We start from the raw sequence: 25,079 nt of genomic DNA, 5'->3' as shown, positions 1-25,079 counted from the left end.
TACCCTACCTTCGTCCATCTAGTCCAGTACACTACGTGAATCCTCGTCTATGTTCTGTAAAGCTGTCATTACCTACTACCCCGCGCTTCTCGACTTGGGCACATCCGCCATCACCTCAGATACTGTCCTCGCCACCCAACGCCGCCACCACTGCTGCAACTTTGGAGGGAGCTGAGCGTGCTGCAGCATCTTCCGCCGGCTCCCAACGAAGCAGCGATGGTATATCCGAATGGTGGCTGCGGTGGCGTTCTCAGTACGACATGCAAGACTGCTACAGCCGCAGACGCAAAGAGACGTGGCAGCACTGAAATGAAGACCGTAAGACTTTTTGAAGATTTGGTACGTCTGTCCCCGCTGACTACCATCTGTATGCGTGCTGAAATTGCGTGATAGGCTGTGTGTCAGCGCCAGATCTGCGGGTACATACAATCCTCTTTGTGGTGTGGAGAAATATTTAAGACTCAATTATTTTTCCCATATTCTCAGCTACAGCTATTACACTGTGGAAGACTTGAGTAAATAATCGCCGGTTGATAACATCTACATCGTGTCTTGGTAGGAACATAGAACCTGATAACCTCCAGCGCCTTGTTTATGATGTGCGAAGCGGCCCAGAGACCTGCTTACGCGCATCCCAGTCTAGTGAACGCCACGTTCAATATTTGAATTCTGTCTTACCTGTTTGCTTTTCTCGTCGTCGCAAAGGTTGCGTGTACTGGCTCCTGTCAGATACGCGTTTAAAGAGCCCGACTGAGGAAGAGAGTAAGCAGCCCCGCCCGAAGTCCCAGCAGCGTCAATGTCACACCGATAACCCGTTGCTTTTTCGCTTGGCGGCTCACATCAGATTTTGAGGCGGCTCTAGCGAGGACTCAACTGTGTTACCGCCAATGTATTTGATCAGATATGATTGGAGCAGATGTGACTGAGGCTGGGTTTGTGGTATCAATATTCGAAGCCACTCAACTATCTAACCATTTTAGGAGTGGAGTACGAAAATGTTGAATGTCTTAGATGCCTTATCTCCGGCTGTGTCTCAATTGAAAAGAAGCAGATCTGCTTCAAGCAGAAGCCCGAGTCGCGCATTGAAACATTTTTCTATTTAGAATCGAACAATCTGATCATGACATCGTCCGGTCTCGATCCGCCGTTGCTGCTTGACAGCTTCAGCGCGCGAGTCCTTCTTGGAGGACTCCTATTGGCGGGTATTGCTTACACTCTGTACCGACTGATGCTGCCTCAACCCTTGGAAGACATCCCCTACAACCTCTCTGCCACCAATCGCATCTTTGGTGATCTTCCAGACGTCAAAGCGTATGGCAGCTTGACCGACTGGCTCGCAACACAGACGATCAAGCACAACTCGCCACTGTTCCAAGCATTTATCCGTCCTTTTGCAAAACCGTGGGTTGTTGTCGCTGATCATTATGAGGCTTCGGAAATCTGCATGCATCGCCTGAAAGAATTTGACCGGGGTGCAGCGAGCACTGGTCTCTTCCACTGTGTTGTGCCGGGGGCGCATATCACGCTGAAGAGCTCAGATCCTCAGTTCAAAAAGAACAAGGAACTTGTCCGAAATTTGATGACACCATCTTTCCTCAATGAGGTAAAGTTCTTAACACAGAGTAACTGCGATGAGAGATTAACACTGTTCTAGGTGTCTGCGCCAGAGATCTATGACAAATTCTCGCGACTAGTAGAACTTTGGAGCCTTAAAGCTGAATACGCAGATGGAAACTACTTTTCAGCTGCAAATGATGTTCACAACGCTGCATTGGACATTATTATTTGCGCTGCTTTTGGACTGGACACCGAAAAAACACAGCTGGTGAAGGAAATACAGGAACTCAAGCCACACAGCGATCCAGCAACGATCAAGAATGACGATGAGTTTCAGTTTAAGCCGGTTTTTCTCAACGAAGATTTAAATGCCCTGGCGATCGTCGGCGAGAGTGTTGCTAAAGTCATCAAGACGCCAGCGCCGCTTATCTTTCACTTTCTGTATCGAAACTTGTCGAGCAAGTGGAAGAAGGCTTTCACTCTTGCTAGTCAATTGCAAGAGCGAGAAATCGCAAATGGCATCAAGCGACGAAGAAATGGAGAAGCCATGAAGTGCGCTTTGGATGAGATCTCGGTTCGAGAGGAGGCTATGGCTAAGAAGGAAGGAAGGGCACCCGATTATTACTCTCAGGTCATAACCAGCGAGGTAAGTGACAAGACAGAGCCCATTACCATTATACTAATGTAACTTTCCCAAGTTAATGACATACTTGATCGGAGGACACGAAACTACCTCTTCGGCAATACGATGGGGCCTGAGCTTCATCAGCGCTGACCAAAGAGCTCAGTCTGAACTCCGACACGCTCTTCAACAAGCTTATCCCCAAGCCAAAGCTGAACACCGCGCTCCTTCGTTGGCCGAGATCCTCCAAACCCGCGTCCCTTATCTCGATGCTGTCGTTGAAGAGATCCTTCGTCTCGCATATCCACTCGGCATGTCTCTGCGAGAAGTCCAGGTGGATACTCAAATTCTTGGTGCCCAAGTTCCAAAGGGGACCACGATTGTCTTTCTGTCAAATTGTCCGAGCGTGCTGTCACCTCCGATCGATTATAATGAGGAACGAAGTAGTGAATGGGTTAGATCTCGTCGACCTAAGGAGCCGTTTGGCAAAGACTATGATTTTGCAGGTTTTATACCTGAAAGGTGGTTAAAGACGGTAACAAGCAGTGATGGAAAGGAAAAAGTTGTTTTTGACTCCCAAGCTTTCCCCATTCAGGCTTTCGGGTTAGGTCCTCGTGGCTGTTTTGGAAGAAGAATGGCATACCTAGAGATGAAGATCTTCTTCACTCTTGTGATTTGGACATTCAAGCTACTGCCATTGCAACCTCACCTTGCAACGCCTAAACCAGTGTCTTCCTTAACCAGAAACCCCGATAAGGTCTTTGTCAAACTACAAAAGGTTGTTATATAGGAACGAAATAAGCAAATGATTCTACATAGCGATCCGCATTGTCAATCTAATATGGCATTAACTCGCTGATGGCATACATCAGAGGACGATTGCACACTATGACTCTGAGATCATTTGTGGATACATGAACACAGTGGGACATTCTGAGGAAGTTCTCCTACTGTAATGACTCAATCATCGGGTCTAGTTCAGCTTTTGCTAAGAAGCGAGTCCTTCATTAACAACAGTGTCGGTTGCCAATTATTTTATAAAAGCACCAAAACTGCAGAATCTAGAGCGGGACAATAGAGGTACAACAAGTTCAGCGTAACCTTCGTTGAGCAGTTAGTTCATTGTATGGTAGGTGGATGTGTAATACCTAGAATATTGAAGAGAGCAGCGACCACTTTCGCTTCGGAGGTCCTGGTAACCGTGCTCTTATCTTATCTCTCTGTCTTATCAAACGCTCGCTAATTGCTTGAGAGGTTGAATGAGACTGTAGTCATGCTGCTAGGTGAGTAACAGAAGAATTGTCCTTTAAGACTTAGGCTACTGAAGTAAAGTGTCATAAATGCCGGTTGAAAGTCGGCATAAGGTGGCTAACTTATTCCGCTTCTTATGATCACAACGATCATTTCTTCCGGCCCCCTGATGGTTGGGCATTTCGGCGAAAACTCTCCACTACAAGCCCCACCCGCGCCTGTCAAGAAAAGAACCAAGGAACTAAATTCGCCGAAATGAAGTTGGTGGCTGTAAATGAATGGCAAAAGTCGTCATGCTTCAGAGTCGCAAAAAGTTATATACAATATAAGATGGACCAGTGTGCTGCATTTATTTCCATTAATCAAGGCTTTCATTAACAATACCACAAGTACTTAACTGTTCAGTCAATCAACTGTCAATCACCTCAAATTATCCAACATGCATTATACTCCTCGTGAGGTATACATCTCCCACCTTTATATGCGATTTTAACTGACGTTCTTACTAGGTTGAAAAACTTCTTTTTGCTCAGGCAGGTCGCCTTGCACAAAGACGCCTAGCTCACGGAAAGAAGCTCAATCATCTTGAGTCCAGCGTGAGTATTCTTTACTGTGAGACTTACCTACTGTACATCACTGACTCTGCATACCAGGCTCTAATCTCAACGGTCCTTCAAGAGGTATGACCAGACTCTGATTCTCTCAATTGATACATCACTGATAACCCCAGGTCATCCACAATGAATCATACACTGTTGCGGAACTAATGGATCTTGGAAAAAACATCCTTGGTCGCCGCCATGTCTTTCCTTCAGTTGCAGATACACTAAAACAGATGCAGATCGAAGGAACCCTTGAAACCGGAACGCACCTAATTACTGTTCACAATCCCATTAACACCGACAATGGTAATTTGAAGATGGCGTTGTACGGTAGCTTTCTCCCCGATCCTGGCAATGACTTGTTCCCTCCAGTGAATGAGGCAGACTTCCACCCTTTGGCTATGCCTGGTGCCGTCAGACCCGCTCAGTCTGGAGATATCGCCTTGTACGAAGGACGTAAACGCACAAGGGTGTCTGTTACCAACAAGGGTACTCGTGCTGTGCATGTAAGCAATATGCCTCCGGATTCATACAGTCTCTGCAACTGACATGCTCTACAGATTGGCTCCCACTTTCACTTCATGGAAACAAACCCGGATCTCGAATTCGACCGCGTCAGAGCCTACGGATTCCATCTTGATCTCCCAGCTGGGGAGTTTCTACGCTTTGAACCGAATGAGCCGAAAACTGTCACCCTAGTCCAGATTGGAGGCTTAAAGGCCATTCAAGGCGGAAGTGGTTTCTGCAAAGGCCCCGTTGACCCCAAGAATGTTGACAAGATCTTGCAGTCACTGAATCAGGCAGGGTACCGACATTCTTCGGAAGACTCAAACGCTCACGAGCCCATTGAGCCTTGCACGATTGATAGGACCAAGTATGCTTCGGCATATGGTCCAACCACCGGAGATCTTCTCCGCCTAGGCTCTACAGACTTGTGGATCAAGATTGAAAGAGACCATACTGTGTACGGCGATGAATGCACTTTGGGTTGCGGCAAGACCATCCGTGATGGCATGGGCGCGTCAAGTGGATGCTCTGATGCCGAATGCCTCGATCTGGCTATTATCAATGCCGTCATCATCGATTGGACAGGCATCTTCAAAGCTGATATTGGCGTGAGGGATGGTGTCATTACTGCAATTGGCAAGGCAGGTAATCCTGCTACTATGGATGGTGTGACCAATGGCATGTTGATTGGGTCAAATACCGATATCATTGATGCTGGAGGGAAGATCGTCACTGCTGGTGGAATCGACACCCACGTTCATAATATTTGTCCCCAGCAGGCGTACGAAGCTATTTCATCAGGAATCACGACTCTCTTCGGAGGAGGCACTGGTCCAAGGTAAGTACACTAACATCACGCCTTTTCACCTCAGGCACTAACAGATACCAGCACTTCTTCCACCGCAGTCAATGGAACGGCGAGCAAGAAGTACATTCGCTCAATGATGCAAGCGTGCGACCAGCTTCCTCTCAATTTCGGTCTTGTCGGAAAAGGAAGCGATTCAGGAAAGGTTGGTCTCGAAGATCAGATCAAAGCGGGAGTCATCGCACTCAAGCTGCACGAGGATTTCGGGTGCACTCCGTCGACTATCGACAACTGTTTGAAGTAAGCTTCCCACTGAGTCTTCTAATTCCGATGAGTCTAACTAGTATAGCGTCTGTGAAGAGCATGACATCCAGTGCCATATCCACACTGATGGCCTCAACGAAGCCGGGTTCCTCGAACATACAGCCGCCATCTTCAAAGGCCGCAGTATTCACGTTTATCACGTTGAGGGTGCAGGTGGCGGACATGCCCCCGATGTGATCAAGCTGGTCGAATATTCCAATGTTCTGCCTAGCAGTACAACTCCTACTATGCCCTTCACGACAAACACAATTGACGAGCACATTGACATGGCGGCCAATTGCCATAGACTTTCGAAGGACAATCCCGACGATGCATCCTTCTTAAAGAACAGGATTAGGGAAGAGACGATATCAGCGGAGGATATCTTGCATGATCTCGGAGCTATCAGCATTATGTCCTCCGACTCTCAGGCCATGGGGCGATCTGCTGAAGTTCTTACCTGCACTTGGAAGGCAGCCCACAAGAACAAACTACAGCGGGGACCTCTGCCAGAAGATGAGGGAACAGGCGCAGATAACTACCGCGTCAAGAGGTATATCAGCAAATACACGATCAACCCTGCGATTACACAGGGAATCAGCCATGTCATTGGCAGTGCTGAGCCCGGAAAGCTGACCGATCTAGTAATTTGGGAGCCGGCTGAGTTTGGCACGAAGCCTTTTCAGGTTCTCAAGAAAGGTTTCATCACTTTTGCACAAATGGTAAGTGTTTGACGCCGAATGATTAATTAGACGATCGCTAACGTTAATCAACAGGGTGATCCCAACGGAGCGTAAGATTCCTCCTCTTGTCGTTGAATTGATGCATATATTAATTTCTCGCAGGGTCGCGGACGTAGAACCATTGATCGCACGGCCGATGTACGGAGTAAGTATTCTTTTCCTCGCTTCCAAGATACTCATCTGACCACGACCACAGGCCTTGCATCCCGAGTCCAGTGTCATGTTTGTATCTCAAACAAGTATGTCGCCAGAGGGAAACGTTCGATCGTACAACCTCAAGAAGCAAATTGAAGTTGTGAAGGACTGTCGGAGAGTAACGAAAAAGGATCTCAAATACAACGATGCGACACCGAAGATCACTGTAGATCCCGACACATTAGTAAGTGATCGTGTTTTGTTTTCGAAAATTTACTGACCGGCTTTAGGCTGTGACGTGCGATGGGCACGAGATCAAATCTCAACCTGTGAGCTCGCTTCCCTTGACAAGGCAGTCATTCTTGTACTAGACCTGAGATGATCTTTTCTGAGTGGTAGTGGTGGTCAACAGAGTCAGGACCGACCTAAGTAGCGCATCGAATAAAGGACTGTTGAGAAATCCACCTCACTTAAAATCGTAGTATCATTCTCAAGTGTACACAACATTTTGTTCATTTATCGCGGCTGCTGGAAGGGATGTGCTCGTAACCCATGTCTAGATTAGCAATTGCACTACCTAAACTCTATAAGACCGCACTAAAGACTCGGCTATTAGATCCCGAAATATTCTAGACAAGCATAATATGCTACTAAACGTAATAGATCATATTTAGTTAGGCCCGATGACTCAACATCTTCTTCCTCGAATCATTTTCACTCTTTACTAACTCTGTTTACTATCGATCCACTCCAAGAGCTCAGGCACAGGATGGATATTTCTGTCGTTCCCACCGAGCCTGGCTTGCGCAGTTACCGCCTCCGGACTAGACGTCGTCCTTGCGATCAATGCCGCTCGCGCAAAGTAAGATGTCAAGCTGAAGGCAATAATCCTCCATGTCGCCGGTGCGAACAGACTCACACGACCTGTACGTTCCAAGGAGGAAGACCAAGCCCTGCGACACGCCAAGATAGAAGACTATCTTTGTCTCCTGCGACACCATCACCAAGTGCCGATCGTGGCATTCAAACTCAATTAAGTGCAGACAGCCATAATAACACCGCACCTGCCAGTAATGCCGGGGACGTAATCGCCGCAGGTTCACCCGGGTTTCTACATCCCGGCGACCTCGCCCATCGTTCAACATCTGTATTTGATGGGTCATTTCCCTCAGCGCAATTGCAGTTTGCTCACACCTTGGACGGCGGAAATGATCAAACATGCATACTTCTGGGCACGTCTTCCGAGTCTGATCCGTGGCTTCTTCGGCATTGCCAGTTTGACGAGTACGGGCTCAGAAGTTTCTACGGTCTGCAATTCCGCAATATCGGTGGCGTTCCGAATCGACAGAAAATACCAGTACACTTCATTTTGACCCCAAAATATAAAGATCAAGCAGAAGGCATTGGTAGGGCAACTTCGCTGCGAGATAAGTTGAACTCGCTGATCCCGGTGTCGTGGGGGATACGTCTCATCAAGCTGTAAGCTAAACCACCCCCATCAACATGACATTATTTCTCATCAAGCACGCAAGGTTTTACACATACATTTACCCTACGTTGCCAATCATTTCATCAGCCTATTTCAATCAAGAATCGTTCACAAATTCATCACCCCAACACGATGCACTCGATCATGTCCCCTGTCACTTACTCAGTGCCATCTATGGATTATCCATACCATTCTCTCGCAACGATGACCACCTTTCCGTTGTCGACATGTACAACCCCCTGCCACATGAAGCTGTATGGCGTATATGTTATCAGGCTTTGCAGGAAGAACTCTATCGCCCTCGTCTATCAGTCATCCAAGCGGGCTTATTATACTTGCATAAGACAACACACGCTGAAGCCCATGCCACCGTGTCTGACGTATCCAAGTGTTCATGGCTAGGATCTCTTGTAGGAATTGCTCATAGCCTTGGACTTCATCTTGAGACGCGTATGTGTGCCATACCAACTGAAGAAAAGCAGATTCGTCGCCGCTTGTGGTGGGCTTTGTATATTGAGGACAAGTGGCTGTCTCTTCTCATGGGTCGGCCATCTTACATATCTGATTCCGAGTGGGATTTGGGAGAGCTAGACGACGGCGACTTTAGTATCCCTGCAAGTATCCCTCTTACGAACCTCTCACATGCTGACTTGACTAGACCATTCAGGGACATGAGTCGCCTGTCTGTCATTGCTGGTAATGTACAGGCTTCCTTCTAGTAAGTTATCCGACGTATTGGGTCCAACCAGTCATGCTGATGTGCTGTTAATGGAGTTCACTAAAATCTTCGCAGAGGCTCTCTGAAGATTTGTTATCCTCTGTGCAAACAGCCCAGCCTCTATTTGAAGAGTTGAACACTTGGCGCACTTCTGTCACGGCCATTGAGTCACCATGGCTTGCAAGCAATAACGGGATACTGAGCAACAGTGGAAAATATCCATCGACGGTATTTATCGCACATGCCACCCTGGTTACCTACGTCTGGAGAGCACTGCTGAGACCCATCGTACCTTCTGCTGATCCTCCCCTGATTATTGACGATCAGCTCGACGGTGGACTAGTAAGCATGGAGCTTCCGTCACTAAATGCCCAGGATCTTTGGGATTTACCAGACTTGACTGAGCTGGAACCGTCACTAGAAAACACCACTGATGGCTCAGCTGCACATGATGGTATCGTTCAAAATCTTCACCAGTCTTCTTTCATATGGGCTACGAGCCTCGCAAGTCTCGTTGAGCATTTACCTCCAGCTCGGTTCCATGAGTTCTGGTATTCCTGTGAGTCTCCCGCTTGTGCGCTCGACGAATAATTAAGATCGTCTAACAACATTCTCAGGGTCCAATATCTGCTTTGCAGTAATATCTAGCTTGGATATGGTTATTCTTGTCCAATCACCAACTGTAGAAGCAGCTGTTAAAGCAAAAAGACTGCTCAAACCTGGCGTCATGTCGTAAGAGATCAAAGTAAGGTATCCCCATTGTTACTCTTGGCGTTAGCGCGACTGAACGGATACTACTCAACTGGAATATCTGATGTTTTTTCGCTACCTCCGCAAGTAGCAGGGGTATTCTAAATCTTTTGGGCTTGGGCGATTCTTACCTTTCGGCGAATATGCTTTAAGTTTGCCACAATGGCTTTCGGCTTTCGCCGAAATGCTGTTCCGGCATTCCGCCAACCGCGCCATTCTTTAGTACAGAACAACTGAAGATTCTTCCAGGAATCGATCGGCATTGAACACAGAAACAATAGCACAAGGTCAATATATTGATGTATCTCTATCGCGTCATTCTATTATATTCCGCACCTTAGTTCCTTGCCTATATCTCAATTGCAGATCGGAACTGTCTACTGCAAGACAGATCGGCACAGCGCGTGACAGTTCGCTACTGCTATGCGCAGAGGCCACAGTACTGTCTAATTTCCTACTGCTGTTTAAGATGGAAAAAGCGGAAGTCCCAGTTTTGTAGACTAATAAGACACCAGAAGAAGGATGAACGCAAAAGTGGAGCGTGCAAGTAATCTTACCCTTATCGACCAGAAGTGAGACCTGCGACAGGGAGGGCATGCAGGCGGGTGTCAGAAGGGTCATCCTCTAAGAATTGGTCTACAGCCATAAAAGAGCCTAATACTTAGTCTTAGCTCTCATTAGATGACCAAATTATTTCATCTCTTATGTTCTCTGCGGTGGGACGATGCATGTCGTCAGGGTACCAGAAGAACCGGCCGCAATTACATCTGAGACAAGCCAATTATGCAGGCTGAAATCCCACCCAAATTGATATGCAGTGAGTCCAACACTCCTAAAAAGTCAAGTTAGGCGGACCTTGTCACAGGCTTGAGGCACAGGGGACCAAATCTTGGAACCAGGAGCAAGTCAAAGGCCTGAGTTGGCTTGACTTGCCTGAGTTGAGGAACAGTGGGTCATCTTCTTATCCTGCTGGGCTGAAGAAATGGACCTGCTAACTAAGGCTGGGCTGGAGATAAGATAAGATAGCTATGATAAGATAAGATAAAGACATCTACCCGACACCCTCCCAGGACCTACATTATCTTCAATAAAAAGAAGCGAAAGTCACTTCTGAGTGCTCATGTCAGTATACTAACTTCTGAACTTAAATCAGACCATAGACACTTGAGAAGGTACACTTTTTCTTAACTTGCATGTCGGGGACAGGTTGCAATTTGATTTGTACAACTTGACTCGACTGCTCGAAAGTGTCGATTGCACTTCACCTGTCTGCAGGGGTATCCGCGCACGACATCATCATGTCAACGCAGTGACGTAGCTGCCACAGCATTGATAGTCAATATAAAATGATCTGATGACGGGAATGGTAAGACCGATAATGCGGCTGACCTGAGTCAACTTGACCGCCATCTACCCGTGTATACTAAAATGAGACGAACACCACAAATTTGACCAAGCTGAGCGATCGCGAGGTAGCTAGTCTCGCTACCTAGACTAGCTCCACTCGGGATCGTCACGACCCGAGCCGCTGTCTCAAACGACAAGCCTCGCCCATCCCGTCGAGGAGGTATCGCCGATCGGGTCTTGGACCTTCACAGAATTTCCAAACTGAGTACCTGGGTGACGGATGTAGATAGGCGGCTCTTGGCCTTCCCTCTCTACCCGTACATATCTTGGATGAGGCACAGAGCAAGCCTTCTCAGCGTGGTCAGAGTCCCGAACAACGCCCTACTAAAAACCACCTTTCCTGGTTGTAGCTTGCTATAATAAGTGTAGTACATTACGAAACATTCTTGCAGCCAGTAAGTAATTCAAAATAAGAAAAGTCTCCTATGGCACAGAGGTACAAAAATAATACGTGCATTGTCAGACTTGGTATGAAACGTTGCCTTAATTCAAGGGACATCAGTTCTGTTACAATTGCAAATCGACCCCAAGCCCCATCCTTTCGTCAGCTTGAGTGATAAATAAGGCAAGGGACCGGAGATTGTCTCTCAGAGGAGACAGGTGTACAGTTACATAGCAAGCGAGTAACAAAAAGAGATGTCTAGCAGCTGGATTGCTAAGCTGAAGTCGCTTAACCCTTGATTGACTTTCGTATGGATGATCGAGATATTCAATCTAGTCATGTTCCATCGACCAGTTCTAGTGGCATCTAATTAATTCATCCTAGATGCTAGATACCTGGGACAGAGGCTGGCTGAAAACCTTCCGAGACAGTGAAATTGGCGATCATACAGCCAGTGGATTAAATGTTCTGGGATGGAAGCTCTGCAAGATAGGGCAGCTCGAAGTGGTCCACAACGATAAGAAGGGACACTACCATAGGCTCAGTCTATCATCACTCATCGGCGGCATCGGACTCGTCTCCGCAAGACTAGAAATTTGTCTTTGCCTTCTTAGTACGGCCTGTCCATTAGATGTACAGACATTATGAGTATATAACAGAAGCTCACGTTGCTCAAAAGATCTAACCAACACACCCCATCACACAACCATCTACCCAAGCTTCCTTCTCAACAGGCCAACTATGAGTCAACAATCGTTCATCCGCAACTCTCTACCCCTACCCCGACACACCTACGAAGGGGAAGAGTACTTTTGTCGCTTCGCACCGCGCATCCACCGAGACGCACGTCTTTCAGATGCTGGTTCCTGGCAGTGTCAGGTCGACTTCCTCAAATCGAGCAAAGATGCGCGAGCGGGCGCCGACCGCAACAAAGATGTCCATAGCTATGCTGTAGGCTGCATTAATCCCGCCGTAGGCAACTTCACTGCTCTTTGTGCATGTGAAGCTTTGAGCGACAGGCTTGCCCTTACAACGTACATGGTTGAGTACGCTTACATACACGACGATGGTAAGAGTATCCCCTAGACTTCTCCCGTGCCACGCATACTAATACGACCTTCTAGTTATCGAGTATTCCGAGAAGAAGGATGAGTCTCATGTAACGCTTCCAGCCCCGACCTGTTCACTAAGAATACTGTCTGACGATAATCAAGCTTCAAAAAGCCAACGAACAACTCATGGAGGGCCTGACCTTGGGAGGCAACACAAGCCGTGGTCCCAAGTCAAAGGATCATGTCCAGCGACGCCAACTACAGGCCAAGATGGTCATGGAACTAATGGAAGTCGACAAAGAACAAGCAAAGGAAACACTACGTCTTTGGAAGGAGATGTCGGACGTTTTCGTCCAGATCAGAGACATGAAGTTCACTGTCCTCGATGACTATCTCAAGTTCCGTGTTATTGACGCTGGATGCCCGTAAGTATGAAAACCCATATCGCGACGATCTCGTTAATGACAGGTCTATCCCAGCTGGACCATGAGTCTCCTCTGCTTTTCCATGGACTTCAAACTCACACCCGAGGAAGAGAAGAAGACAGCGGACATCACCTCAGCGGCATATGACAGTTGGGTTCTTGTCAATGACTACTTCTCTTGGGAGAAAGAGTGGAGCAACTACCAATCCAATGGAGCCACCGGTGCGATAGCGAACTCGATCTTCCTGTTCATGAAATGGCACTCAATCGAGAAAGAAGAGGGCAAAAGAATGCTCCGCAAGGAGATCATATCACGCGAAGATAAATATTGCAGCCTGAAGGACGAGTTCCTTGCCAAGGGTGCTGCTACGGAGAAAACACGACAGTGGTTGGAATTACTGGACCTCGTGACGGCGGGCAACTTTGCTTGGAGCATGACGACAGCAAGATATCGAGCTGGTGCCCCGGACGTGTATCCGGCCCTTTGGAAACATTGTGCTGACAAGGAAAGTGATACCGAGAGCCTTGGTAGGCCCATCTCAGTCAACGCCAAAGAAATGGCTGATAACATAGATGTTGTCCTTCACGATCGTAAATATCTCGATCCTACCACACAGGAGGTCATGCCAGAGAGTCATCAGTGGAAGACAAGTGATGATCGACCTCATGTCTCCAACGACAACGACAACGACGTCCAGAAATCTCAGCTTGGCCAGACGTGGTCAATTCGCCAGTACGAGGATGTAAGTGGATACGGCCGATGATACGAAATGATTGCAAGTCTGACATTGAGTAGATGATCCTCCAGCCCCAGAAGTATTTGGAAATGATGCCTTCTAAGGGATTTAGGAACGCAGTTATAGACGGATTAGAAGTCTGGTATCAAGTTCCCGAGAAGCCGCTTGCAACCATTCGCGACATTATCAATCATTTGCACAGCGCCTCCCTTATGTGAGTACCAACGCTTTATCCATCGAAGATAATCTCTAACATTCACTCAAGGTTCGACGATATCGAGGACAACTCTCCCCTCAGACGAGGATACCCAGCTACTCACGTTGTCTTCGGAGTCAATCAGACCATCAACTCAGCTAGCCTACTGATGCTCAAGGCCTTGAAGGCTGCAGAATCTCTGTCGTCCAGGGCTTCTCGCATGCTTTTGGATCTGCTCATCGAAGGGCACATTGGCCAAGGCATGGATTTGTACTGGACCTACCATACATCCGTGCCAACGGAGGAAGAGTACTTTACTATGGTGGATGGTAGTAAGTCAAACATGGCGTTGGTGATGATTTGTCTCTTGTTTACTGACGATTCGGATTAGAAACTGGCAGTCTATTTACTCTGCTGGCTGCGCTGATGCGCTCCGAGGCAACTACACATCGGGATCTCGATGTCAGTCTGCTGATGAAGCTTGTCGGTCGTTTCTTTCAAGCACGCGATGATTACCAGAACCTTCTCTGCGACGAGGTATGTTCAAATTCAACTCCATATACGTAGCTCCAATTGCTAATAATATGGGTAGTACAAGGAAAAGAAGGGTTTCGCTCAAGACATCGGCGAGGGAAAGATATCGCTTCCGCTCATCCACGCCCTCGCCACCAAGTCGCCTCAGCAGGGCCGCCTTCTAAGTATACTACAGCAGCGCAAGTGCGGCAATGGACTGTGTCCCGAAGTTCGCAAGCTCGCATTGGAGGACATGATCGCTGCCGGGGGGTTGGAGTATGCTAAGAAAATAGCTGTAGGGTTGCAGGATTCGGTCACCGAAACGCTCTCTATGTATGAGAGTAAGGTTGGGGAGAAGAATTGGCTCTTGAGATTGGCTCAGAAAAAGCTAGAGATTGAAGGCTAGAAGGGCATCCTAAGAGAACTAGCGGATAGTAGAGGCAGACAAGAAACACACGACATTTATGGGATTACTTACCACAGTGTTGTCCGGTTCCCAGAGACGCTAGATTCTTCATCATATGACATCACGGCAGCAAACGATAATTTTAGACGACCTCATTATGATTAGGCTTAGAGAATAGTGAGGTGATTATATTCATGGATGTAGCAACAGCTCATACTAAGTCTCATATGAGTTGAAAAGCCCAACAAGTGCAAGTGCCCGAATATCCTCCATTATTAAAACATTTAACCACCAGGGTTCGTCTGAAGACTACCACTAGGGTTAAATGGAAACTTGGGTATCTGAAGCTCTCCAACAAATGTATCCAACTTGGGCGCAACGTTCTTCATGTCGAATGCACAAGTAGGTTGCTTCGCGCCAAACATCTTTACATCCGTAACATTAGAGTTCTCATCATAAGAAACACGAACTTGATGCATTGTGCGTCGCGAAATGTCACCTGAGAAGTAGTTTTGAGGCGTGATGATGATCGACGAAACCGCTTTTGTGGTCACAGTGTTGGGCAGATCGGCGGTGTTGGGAAGGTGGTGCATGCCCAGATTGAAATATCTATTATAAGAATTAGTATTTGGTATTGGAGAGAACAATTGATATGAATACTTACAAGACAATGTCTTCTTGATCAAGACTTTCGCCGTTGAAGAACTCGTTAAAGTCTACGGCTGGATGGTGAGGGTCGTAACTATTGAAGGCGTAGGCGCTCTTTGGCTCGGTATCATGCTGCTGCAGCGCGTAGATGTTATGATTTGCCCAGTTGGCCGACTGTCCAAGGGCTGTAGATGATTGAACGGTCAGATGGCCTGTACTGCCGCTGTCTGTAACGTTTATCAGTATCAATCACATTGCTTGATGAAGAATCACTCACTTGGGGAGATCGCGTAGCCAGGCGCCTCTCCAAAATCGTTTATCGCATCCTTGTTGACAACAGCATATGCAGCGGCTCCGTTCTTTGCCCACGTGATCTTGCCGCCGTCTTCATTCGTGACATAAGATCGCTTGGTCTTCATCGTGTTGATGGGCTGTCCCTCAGACCATGGGTACCTATTAATTTCAGTCCACTGCCCTACACTGTTCTCAACAAAACAAAGGATACTTACACTTTAGTAATTGGTACAAACTCTGTTTTCAACAAGCTGTTCTTTCTGCCCTTCATATCCAAGTCAAGCTTGAAGTTGATCACGTGGTCATGCATAGAACCTGATAGCTTGTCATGGATATGAAACCCGTAATCACCATCTCCGGACCAGAAGGCACCCTGAATGTAGCCAGATGCACGGACAGTGACGCTGATGGATCCGTCGTAATGGAAGGTATACTCAAAGAGATAGTCATAGTTCCCGACCGTAGAGACACTACGAACGTTAAAAACAATATTCTTAGTCGCGGAAACATAAGTTCCTGTCAGATGGCGCTGGATGGGATATCCAGTGTCATGCTCGAAAAGACACAAGCTGTTGGGGTGGATGTGGGTCATCTCACTGATGTAGAATGATGTATTGAGATACGTGGAATGGGAAGGGCAGTCGAAACCATCGACGAGGTTCCATTGGCTGGTCCCGATGCCGTAGGAGGTATCAAGATATGCCGATGAGGCATGCAGTGGGTCTTGCGACGCGTAGTGCGCCATGGCTTCCTGGAGGCCGAGTTCATAGATGATACGCTCGCCTTTGTATCTGACATCATGGAGCTGGAGACCAGTCTCCTTGTGATTCGAGATAAAAAAGCCAAAGTCCACTGTATAGTTGTCAATTAAAGGCCAGTGAATCAATATCTCAATTGTACTTACTCCATTCAACGTAATTCTCTTCTCTGTCCAGACTAAACCGCGGACCATCAGGCTGAACGGCAGTGGGAGGGTACAGGTGGTCCAGAGGCAGCTTCTCGCCCTGTTGATCAGTAGAAGTCCACATTCCGTCGACATTAGGCCCTGGTCTTCGTCTCAGTGCCTCCGCGGCCGCTTTGAACTCAGCAGTCGTGGGCCAATAGTTGCCATCGTAGTACCAACCAACGACCCTCCATTTAGAAGGATCTCGGCCAGTAATGTCAACTTTGAACTGCAAACTAGTGGGCAATATGGTCTCAGAAAAGAATTCACCTCTGTGTGCAGAGTAAAACTCATTCCACTGATAAACCCGGTCCCCATGGTGGATCAATGGGTCGCTGCCTGCGATCAAGAGGCTGTCGTCTTCGGTACCTGTAGCGGTCTATTAATCATTAGCTGAGGCTGCAAGCCAGTCAAAGAGGAATTCTTACGCCATTGAGAAGTTTCTTGGTGATATCCTGAATGTCCGCTCCAACCTCCAAGTTGAAAGCAGCAATAGCCTCAGAATCAGCGTTGTAGACGTTAGTCCGACCTCGGCCAGAGGTGAACATATAGTTGAGCTCCTCGTATTGAGTTGACCCTTCCTGAACAGGCAATGGACCCACGATGTACTCTTGAATGTAGGGTTGTACCTGAGAGTTGAACTGCAGTGTAGCCCGAGCATAGCGAGTTGGAGCTGGTCCATTACCTTCAAGGTATGTCAAGGCATCGGTCTTATTTGGCTGCAACAAGTCTAGAGAGACGATAACATTGTCCCAACTGTATGCAATTATCAAACAATGTTACCACAAGAAAGCGAAAGCGGAGGATGTGAGGTGGTTGGCCAATCAGACATCCGGATAAATAAATGAGATACAGGGGGCTTACGATGTTGAGTTCACAATGGCAGTGAGATTGAGTCCATCCTGTTTGTGGAGATAGGCAGTAACATCAGCATACTCCTGATCTGCAAGACTCTGGAAAATGTTTTTCCATGGCGCCTTGACAGGAACATCCTTGCTGGAGGCACATTCCGATGTTTCGGGTTCGTAACGATTTAAAGAATGGTATCGTGCTGCAGGACCATCGAAACCAGGACGAGCCAAAACTCGACCAAGAGTCAGACAAACGACTGGTATGCATACCATGAGCCGCATGATTACAAGAAATCAGTAGGTGGCATGAGCTCCAAGTCGTGAATGAGTGTGCAGTTTGGGAGAAACATCTACATGGATAAATAGATTGCCTGAATTACGGTTGCATTGGGAAATAGCTCGCCTCACTGAATTAGCCTAGTTGTCTCTTTACACCCAACATATGGCCAGAAATAACAAAGCGGAAACGTCCACATAGTGCGGTCCAACCAAAGATCCTTTACAGCACATAGAAAAACTGAGGTACAGACCCACCACGCCAGCAGTATGATCTGACCGGGGTAACTTGGATCAAGAAGAAAAGGACTTCCAAGGCACAAGACAAAACGCGAAGGTGAGCGGATAGAAGATGCATATTTTAGCCTACGGGGAGGGGTGTACGTGAAAAGGATGATGAGAAACTATTTTAGCTGCAGTGTCGATCCCGCAGCCGTACGACCAGGGTACCCGAGAATCAGAGCAAGCGGCAAGGAAATTTCTGCACGGGGGTCGTGTTACGTGATGAGGTGATATGACCAGGTCTTCATATGTGATATGTCGAGTTAGTAAACGCCTTGTTGCGGATGGCCTGTTCTGCAGGCCAGTTACAGTAGTCAAGCACGAGACAATCCCGGTAAAAACTCTGATCATGATCTGATTGACGCTGCAAGATGCCGATGCCACGTAGGTCCCGATTTCTTGATGAAATGTAGCGTAACCGCCTGTTTCGAAAATCCTGGTCGGGATGACAGACATCATTGTCTGAGGCTCGCAGATGTTCCAGACCTTTTCTGCCAACTAAATGTGCCAGGATAACGAATTATCGTGCTACCACGGGCCATTTATTTGCCACCGTTAATCGTTCCATTATGAAATGCACCGCAGTCTTGGGGGACCCCAATTGAATATTACTTCTGGGTCTAAGGTTTAGATGGTGTTCTTACGATGGCCAAATTGAAACCAGAAAGCCTGATATAAGTAGATCATTAGAAAGGTTGGTATTCACACGAGCCCATAGAAGCTTGACATTCAATCGTACAAGAAAGTATAGTGATCTACATAAGCTGTTTGCAGGTTTTGAGGTCATTCAATGGCTGGACTGGGATTCAGTTTGCCACACATCTACTGTGCTGCTTCTTTATGCCATGAGGCTGTTGTACATCGAAGCAAAAGTAGAAATCCGGGGTCCCTTTGCCAGCAGCTCTCGAGGCGTTCCGAATTCTTGGAGTTCGCCCGCGTCAAGGACAGCAACCATGTCAAAGTCATCTAGAGCAGAATGGAGCTTATGGACAACCGAAATGACAGTGCGTCCCTGAAATTTCTCACGTACCAGACGTTGAATAAGCTCATCGACATGTGCGTCAACACTGGCAATATAATTAGTATCATGTGAATTTCTTTTTGGAAATAAGAACGCATACCTGCTTGTCGCCTCGTCAAGAATTACAATTGGCGATGAACGTACAATAGCTCGTGCGATGCAAAAGAGCTGCTTCTGACCATGCGAAAGATGTAGCTCTTCAATAAGCGCATCGAGGCCGCCCTTCTTGGTTACAATTTCCCAGAGGTCAACAGACTTTAAGGCGCCTTCAATGGCGGCGTCTGAAAGACCTCCAGCAGGGTCAGCGTTCAGCCTCACGCTACCTCCTTCAATGAGGAATGCATCTTGGGGTACACCGATGAGTCTTCTGCGAATCTCCTCGCGGGGGATGGTGCTGATGTCAAGGCCATCTACCAGTATGCGACCACTGTGGATATCTACCATACGGAAGATGGCCGACACCATGGAACTTTTACCACTAGGGAAAACGAGTTAGGCAACGTAGTTCATAAAGTACATAGACCGTTTTACCTTCCAGTACGTCCACAAATACCAATCTTTTGTCCAGCTTCGATCAATAGTGAAACATTCTTGAGGACGTGTTCAGATTCCCTAGAAGTCAACATGAGCATTCATGTTTATTGACAGGCCGACCGTGAACTTACTTATATCCCGCCCAGACTCGATCGAATACGATTGTACCTTCAGACGGCCATGTGGATGGAGGTTGCTCCTTCTCTTGCGGCTCATGTTCAGAGGCAGTGTCTGTCGTGAAGGACTTGATTCTAGAGATTGCGCCAATATGAGTCTCAAGTGTTGTCCAAAACGTCATCAACAACTTGAGATGCTGACTGAATTGAATGATATTGACGAGCGCGACACCAATTAATCCTGCTGGTAGGATACCTCTTAGCTGAGTGACAATCACCACGACCAACACAGCTATGACAGTGACAATCATGTCAAGAACGAGGGTAAGCCATCTCTGCACGGCGTAAAGAAGGTAGAATGGTCTTTGAGACCTGTCCAGAAGCTCATGGTGTCTTGTCTCAAGAGCTTCGCGCCACCCAAATGCACGTAGTGTCGCTAGGCCAGTCACAGACTCCGTGAAGAGGGCGTAAAGTGGACTCTTCGCTTCAAGATCCATAAACCGCAGCTGACGTGATGTTCGGAGATAAGTATGCTGAACAACCCACAGCGTCGCAAACAGAAAAGGGAACGCAATGGCCGTGTAATAGGAACCGACAGCAATGAGAATCATCTCAGCGATACAAAGCACGAACGTGGCAAAGGTGTTGAGGGCAGAGAGTGGCAAATCCATGTCGATGAGCTGCAAGTCCTGACTGAATCGGTTGATGGTTGCCCCAGAATCATTGGCTGCGAAAAATGACATGGGTGCGTCGAGGACTGTGTTCAGCAAGCTTTGGTGGAAATTGTTACCGGATAGTGGTACCATTGTAACAATCATCTGCCAGGTGCTCAAAACCAAGAAAATGATGGATAGCCCACCGAGCATGGCGTAAATACCGAGGTAGTAACCAAGTTTTGTGAAAGGCTCTTTCGCATTAGCAGCCGCCCACCAATTAAGCCAGATGGTAGGAAACGCCTGGCAGAAAATGTAGGCGCAGATAGCTAGAACGAAGACCATCGTCGGGATCCAGCCAATAGCACGGATGTAGTACATATATATTGCTACGTCGCCGGTGCGGCGGCTTGGGCTGCCATCTTCAGGATCAAGCAGGGCCGTGTCTAATGTTGGTAGCGCATCAGTAGACTCGGGAGCGGCAGATGCAGGAGTGGCAGTAGTACCAGCCTCTTTCAATTGCTTCCCGTCTACTGCTGATGCGGAAGAACGAGAAACGTAATTGTCAGACTCTCTAAGCTTCCCGAAGCTGCCTTGGATACAGCCTGTGCCAGTGCCATCAAGGCAAATGATGTGGTCTGCATATGGGAGCCGATTGGCTGTATCGTAGTTAGTTATATCCCCTCAAGATCTCAGACTATCATACGTACAACGAGAAGATGCGATAATCACAGTCGTTTTCAGATCTCGCAAAATGCCATGACTGCCGAGAAGGTTGTTAAACACAGCGTTCTCGGTATGAGCGTCCAGACCACTGAAGATATCATCAAGAACAATCGTGGGTCGTTGAGCATACACTGCTCTTGCCAGACTGACTCGATGACTCTGACCTCCACTAAGGACAATACCCTTACTTCCGATATTGCTAAGATCGCCTTGGGGCAGATGAGCGAGGTCCTGATTCAAAGCGCAAACTTCCAATACCTTGTGGTACCAGCGCTCGTCCGGGTGAGAAAAGGCGATGATGCTATCACGGACTGTACCATTCATGTGCCAAGGGGTTTGATCGCAGAAGGCAACGTCAGTGTTTGAAACATGGACGGAACCTTTCATAACGCTCACTTCTCCGAGAATCGCCTTGAGAAACGTTGATTTGCCACTTCCGACGGGTCCCACTACAAGAGTGAGCTTACCCTTGGGAACCACGGCGTCAATATTGCTCAAGACCGGCTTCTTGTTCTTGTCGTATCCGAAAGAAGCGTCCTTCACGACAACGCTATTGCCGTCAAGCAAACCTCCAATTGGATCATCTACCAGCATCTTGGGCTCTGTGGAGGGTGAAACGCTACCCTTTTCTTGCTCGGTAGTTGATGTCTTAGAGACCAAAGAGCTAGATGTCTTTCCACGGTCTCGAATGATCCTATCATCGGCGCGGGGCACTGATTTCAGAAAAGCTTGAATGCGTACAAAGCTTCCAACAGATCCCATGAAGGATGATAGTGCGGTGACGAAAGACGCCAGGGGATCTTGTAAGAGTGCGAATAGTGATAAGGATGTGAACATTCGGTTCGTATCCAAGTTTCCTCTTCCTCCTTGGGATTGAGCTAGAAGACTATATGTCATAAAGCTCAGAATCGGAGCAAAAATAGGAGCGAGGTAAGCTACAAGTGTCCAAGTCAGTATGATTTCGAGTAAATGGATGACAAGTTTTCAAGTACTGACCCAAGACCATATTCCAGATCAACAGTCTGCGAAATTTGCCTGAGATGTGCAATTCTTCTTCACGCATAGCTTGGATCCGAGTACCAAGGACAGAGGATAGACCGCACATCTTAACGCCTTTCATGCTTCCCAACATCTGAGATGTGACGGAGATTCTCCTCTCGATTGCCTCAAGCCAGATAGCCTGACGTGCCATGACGAAGCTAACAGCAATCACAGAGCCGACGATGGAGACTGCATCGAGAGAATATTAGTAAGTGTCGCGAGCAACTTGGTACGGAGGCTTACATATAGCCGCTCCCACAGGAATGAGACAAGCCAAGCCAAGCTGACGTCCAAGTAAGTAGACCGCAATGACAATCTCGATCAAATTTGCCCAGACATCATGAGCTGTCCGCCATCCTGTGTCGATCCTTTCAATGTCGGCACTCATAAGTGTCAGGGCTGCTGTGGGATTGGCAGCAGTGATGCTCATATCCGTAGCCTTGTCGTACAACATTGAGATAAGTTGGCCACGTGCCATGGTAGTGGCGCGGACAGTCATGTGCTGGTATTGCCCGGTGGTGACCTATAATATGATGGGTCAGGAAGATGTACCGAAAGCTGTGAGCAGCGTGGACCTACAGCCAATCCAACAAAGACAAGGAACCAAGCACCTATGAGGCCATAGCCCTTGCTCGTGTCATCAGAGTTCTTATCGCTCTCCACCCATGCCAACGTGGCTGAAATGAGAAATGGCTGGCAGAATGTGAAGCCAATGAAACATAATCGGGGGAAGACAATTGCAAGGAGAGGTCCCTTGAGTGTTCTGAAGACTGTGAACATCAAAGCGTAATCCCCTTTCATGGAAGCTACTCAGATGTTAGTAATATTCACTACGACTTATTAGCGACAACGAACTTTTCCCCCACCTATCTTGCAGCTCGCTTTGCAGATATGAAGATTTGAAATGTTTTTCGAGTGGAAATAAACTCCCAATCTGTAAGGTATTAGAATAACCAGCCCGGAACAGAGGAAGCTGCCAAGAGAAGAACCAGTGCGAGAACACACCGCTCGTTACTTCTGAAGGTAGATCCCGATACTGCGGTCGCAAGAATTTACGCTTCTCGATGGCCTCTACAGCTAACAAAAGAATCTTGATAACTGTTGCTACAAGAGCAGCAATGGCTTGAGGGCGATTGTAGCCTTGAAGCCACAGCGTTCGTGTTCGCGTAGCATCAAAAAGCACTGAGAAAAGTAAGAAGAGGTTGAGCACAGTGGAGGGCCGATATGAATAGACATGCTCGACATAGGATAACCCCAATAGGCTTATTGATGCAACAAATGACAAGGCGGCAGCTGGTAGAGAGGCCTTCGTAGCGACAGCTGAGGGTTGTGTCCAGTAGAAGAGAAGAGCGATCTGAGACGCCAGCAGAAGCAGGGATGTTATCTGCAAGTTGTTAAAATAGACAATTATAATTTTTTAGGACGTCGACTTGCGATCTTGCAATAAAGCCAGTAGTTAATCTCAACCTTTACTTTGTTCTTGCGCAGGAGATAAGTAGCTCGACAAGGGGCAACAAGTAGAAACAAAACCGTGATCGGCAGGATGAGTATAGATTCTTCAAAAAGCAGAGTAAAATCAAACCGGCTTCTGCAGCCGTTGGCGTAGGGGCCGAAAGACTCGTTACACCGAGACGAATTCATTGTTGGTGGTTAGCAGTACCAATAGTACGTTGACCCAAGTTAGATTTGGTTGAGTCGCTAGAATGATGATTTTTGCTTTTCAGCGGACGTCCAAAATGGGTGACAAGACAATCGATTTACCCTGCAGCTCGCTTACAAGAGGCAAAGTGGATGAGCGGACGGGGAATGGGGAAAGAAGGTCAGAATAAGAGGGGCAAGCTGGATACGAGAAAAACAATGGAACGAGTGCATCTAGCTCTTGGTCTAGCCAGATTAAATTTCGACAATCCTTCCAACCAACTTGTCAAGGGTTCAACCAGCGCTTCCTGACATGACATGGTTCCATCAGGCGTAACTGGCTAAAAACGGCCCGGGACGGGACGGGACGCCTAAGCTGCAACGGGGAATGACGTGCAAGCTGAAAAACATTGATCCATCTGAACGGGGGATTTGCTCCAGCGCGACGTCCAGTTTTGTTGTACCCTTGTCACCAGTCATAAACGGAAGTGGTCGGAACCCGTTCCGTGTGGACACTGCGCTTAAAATGGAATCTAGGCGGATAAGCCTGGTTTTGTTTCTTTTTCTTAGCGCCACAACTAAACCATCTCCGGTGAGCCCCGCCATTTGCCGACCGACTAATACAGATAGGGCTAAGCGCTCTCAGTCAGGTCTTCCCTCCGAGGCGGGAGATCTCGATACGGAGTCTACACGATGCCGCACGACGTGGTCTTGAATGTAACCTCAAGGTGTTCATGTAACCATTGTAAGAAACAAGCAATGTTCTAGACTTTTTGTGGTACTGAAGTGTCATGAAGTTTAACTTCTGACCTGCACTGCAACCCGAGATCCACATCGAACTCACGGACTTCGTACCGTTTCCAACACCTCTGTAGGGTATGCCTATTGGATGGATCGTGCAATATCTTCAACTTACCGGACAAACCCCTGCTTCCAGAGGCGGACATGTTGATGCGGTTCCGCACCTGCATTCATTTTACAGTGAAACCATTCATGATGATTTATCACCTAACGATTTGTGGTTTCTATTGGACTTCCCAACGCCAACCTAGCACAGCTGAAATAACTGTGCCGTACGGAAGACTGTCTGTCCGGCGGCAGAGTGGATCAGAAAACAAAAGACCTCGTCTACTCGTTCTATTTGCCGACGTCAACGGCGCTCCAGCATGTGCATACTAGACGTGAATTCCAGACTGTAGTGGCCGTTGAAGTTCCGCAATTTCGTCTCGTTGGTAGGGCCTCACCCTGTTAGCTTGGACCACATATACACCAATCAGCTACCCTGAAGCTGAGCACGACAGGGGTCGAATGTCTCATTTAGATCAGTCTATTACTTTGCCAACATGATATGATTTGCACCATGTTGATCACATCCAGTTGCATAATAAAATTTTCACTCAATCATACTTGGTATACTCGGCCAACTGCGTATCCTTGTTTTCAATAACAAGCTGTAT

At 47.6% G+C, this 25,079-nt stretch overlaps 6 protein-coding genes across 6 annotated transcripts; 4 read left to right on the top strand and 2 right to left on the bottom strand.

Moving 5' to 3' along the window:
- Positions 1-216: 216 nt before the first annotated feature.
- Positions 217-2,969, top strand: FIESC28_05924 (uncharacterized protein; the record flags this gene model as incomplete). Its single annotated transcript, XM_031160069.1, has 5 exons — positions 217-339; positions 585-762; positions 981-1,603; positions 1,655-2,203; positions 2,256-2,969. 5 exons carry the CDS (start codon positions 217-219, stop codon positions 2,967-2,969), a joined length of 2,187 nt encoding a protein of 728 aa, XP_031015839.1.
- Positions 2,970-3,869: 900 nt separating this feature from the next.
- Positions 3,870-6,896, top strand: FIESC28_05923 (uncharacterized protein; the record flags this gene model as incomplete). The annotated part of the gene is made up of 11 exons (XM_031160068.1): positions 3,870-3,890; positions 3,940-4,026; positions 4,084-4,110; positions 4,161-4,538; positions 4,593-5,377; positions 5,429-5,644; positions 5,694-6,369; positions 6,424-6,440; positions 6,493-6,535; positions 6,587-6,769; positions 6,816-6,896. The coding sequence occupies 11 exons, from the start codon at positions 3,870-3,872 to the stop codon at positions 6,894-6,896; spliced, it is 2,514 nt and encodes an 837-aa protein (XP_031015838.1).
- A 1,132-nt stretch (positions 6,897-8,028) lies between these two features.
- FIESC28_05922 (uncharacterized protein) lies at positions 8,029-9,468 on the top strand (the record flags this gene model as incomplete). Its single annotated transcript, XM_031160067.1, has 3 exons — positions 8,029-8,732; positions 8,789-9,291; positions 9,350-9,468. 3 exons carry the CDS (start codon positions 8,029-8,031, stop codon positions 9,466-9,468), a joined length of 1,326 nt encoding a protein of 441 aa, XP_031015837.1.
- Positions 9,469-12,012: 2,544 nt separating this feature from the next.
- Positions 12,013-14,599, top strand: FIESC28_05921 (uncharacterized protein; the record flags this gene model as incomplete). The annotated part of the gene is made up of 8 exons (XM_031160066.1): positions 12,013-12,340; positions 12,396-12,430; positions 12,486-12,748; positions 12,803-13,490; positions 13,544-13,698; positions 13,750-14,012; positions 14,072-14,217; positions 14,273-14,599. 8 exons carry the CDS (start codon positions 12,013-12,015, stop codon positions 14,597-14,599), a joined length of 2,205 nt encoding a protein of 734 aa, XP_031015836.1.
- Positions 14,600-14,883: 284 nt separating this feature from the next.
- On the bottom strand, positions 14,884-17,617 carry FIESC28_05920 (uncharacterized protein; the record flags this gene model as incomplete). Its single annotated transcript, XM_031160065.1, has 7 exons — positions 14,884-15,208; positions 15,264-15,474; positions 15,525-15,700; positions 15,757-16,393; positions 16,446-16,863; positions 16,913-17,240; positions 17,349-17,617. The coding sequence occupies 7 exons, from the start codon at positions 17,615-17,617 to the stop codon at positions 14,884-14,886; spliced, it is 2,364 nt and encodes a 787-aa protein (XP_031015835.1).
- A 1,114-nt stretch (positions 17,618-18,731) lies between these two features.
- On the bottom strand, positions 18,732-23,625 carry FIESC28_05919 (uncharacterized protein; the record flags this gene model as incomplete). Its single annotated transcript, XM_031160064.1, has 10 exons — positions 18,732-18,960; positions 19,015-19,392; positions 19,446-19,526; positions 19,580-20,876; positions 20,928-21,878; positions 21,940-22,173; positions 22,228-22,507; positions 22,564-22,790; positions 22,990-23,368; positions 23,452-23,625. The coding sequence occupies 10 exons, from the start codon at positions 23,623-23,625 to the stop codon at positions 18,732-18,734; spliced, it is 4,230 nt and encodes a 1,409-aa protein (XP_031015834.1).
- Between the last annotated feature and the right edge of the window lie 1,454 nt (positions 23,626-25,079).

This window comes from Fusarium coffeatum (assembly GCF_003316985.1).
Source record: "Fusarium coffeatum strain FIESC_28 chromosome Unknown BRIP53273_contig_128, whole genome shotgun sequence".
Classification (NCBI taxonomy): domain Eukaryota; kingdom Fungi; phylum Ascomycota; class Sordariomycetes; order Hypocreales; family Nectriaceae; genus Fusarium; species Fusarium coffeatum.
This window is presented reverse-complemented; position numbering and strand designations above follow the sequence as displayed.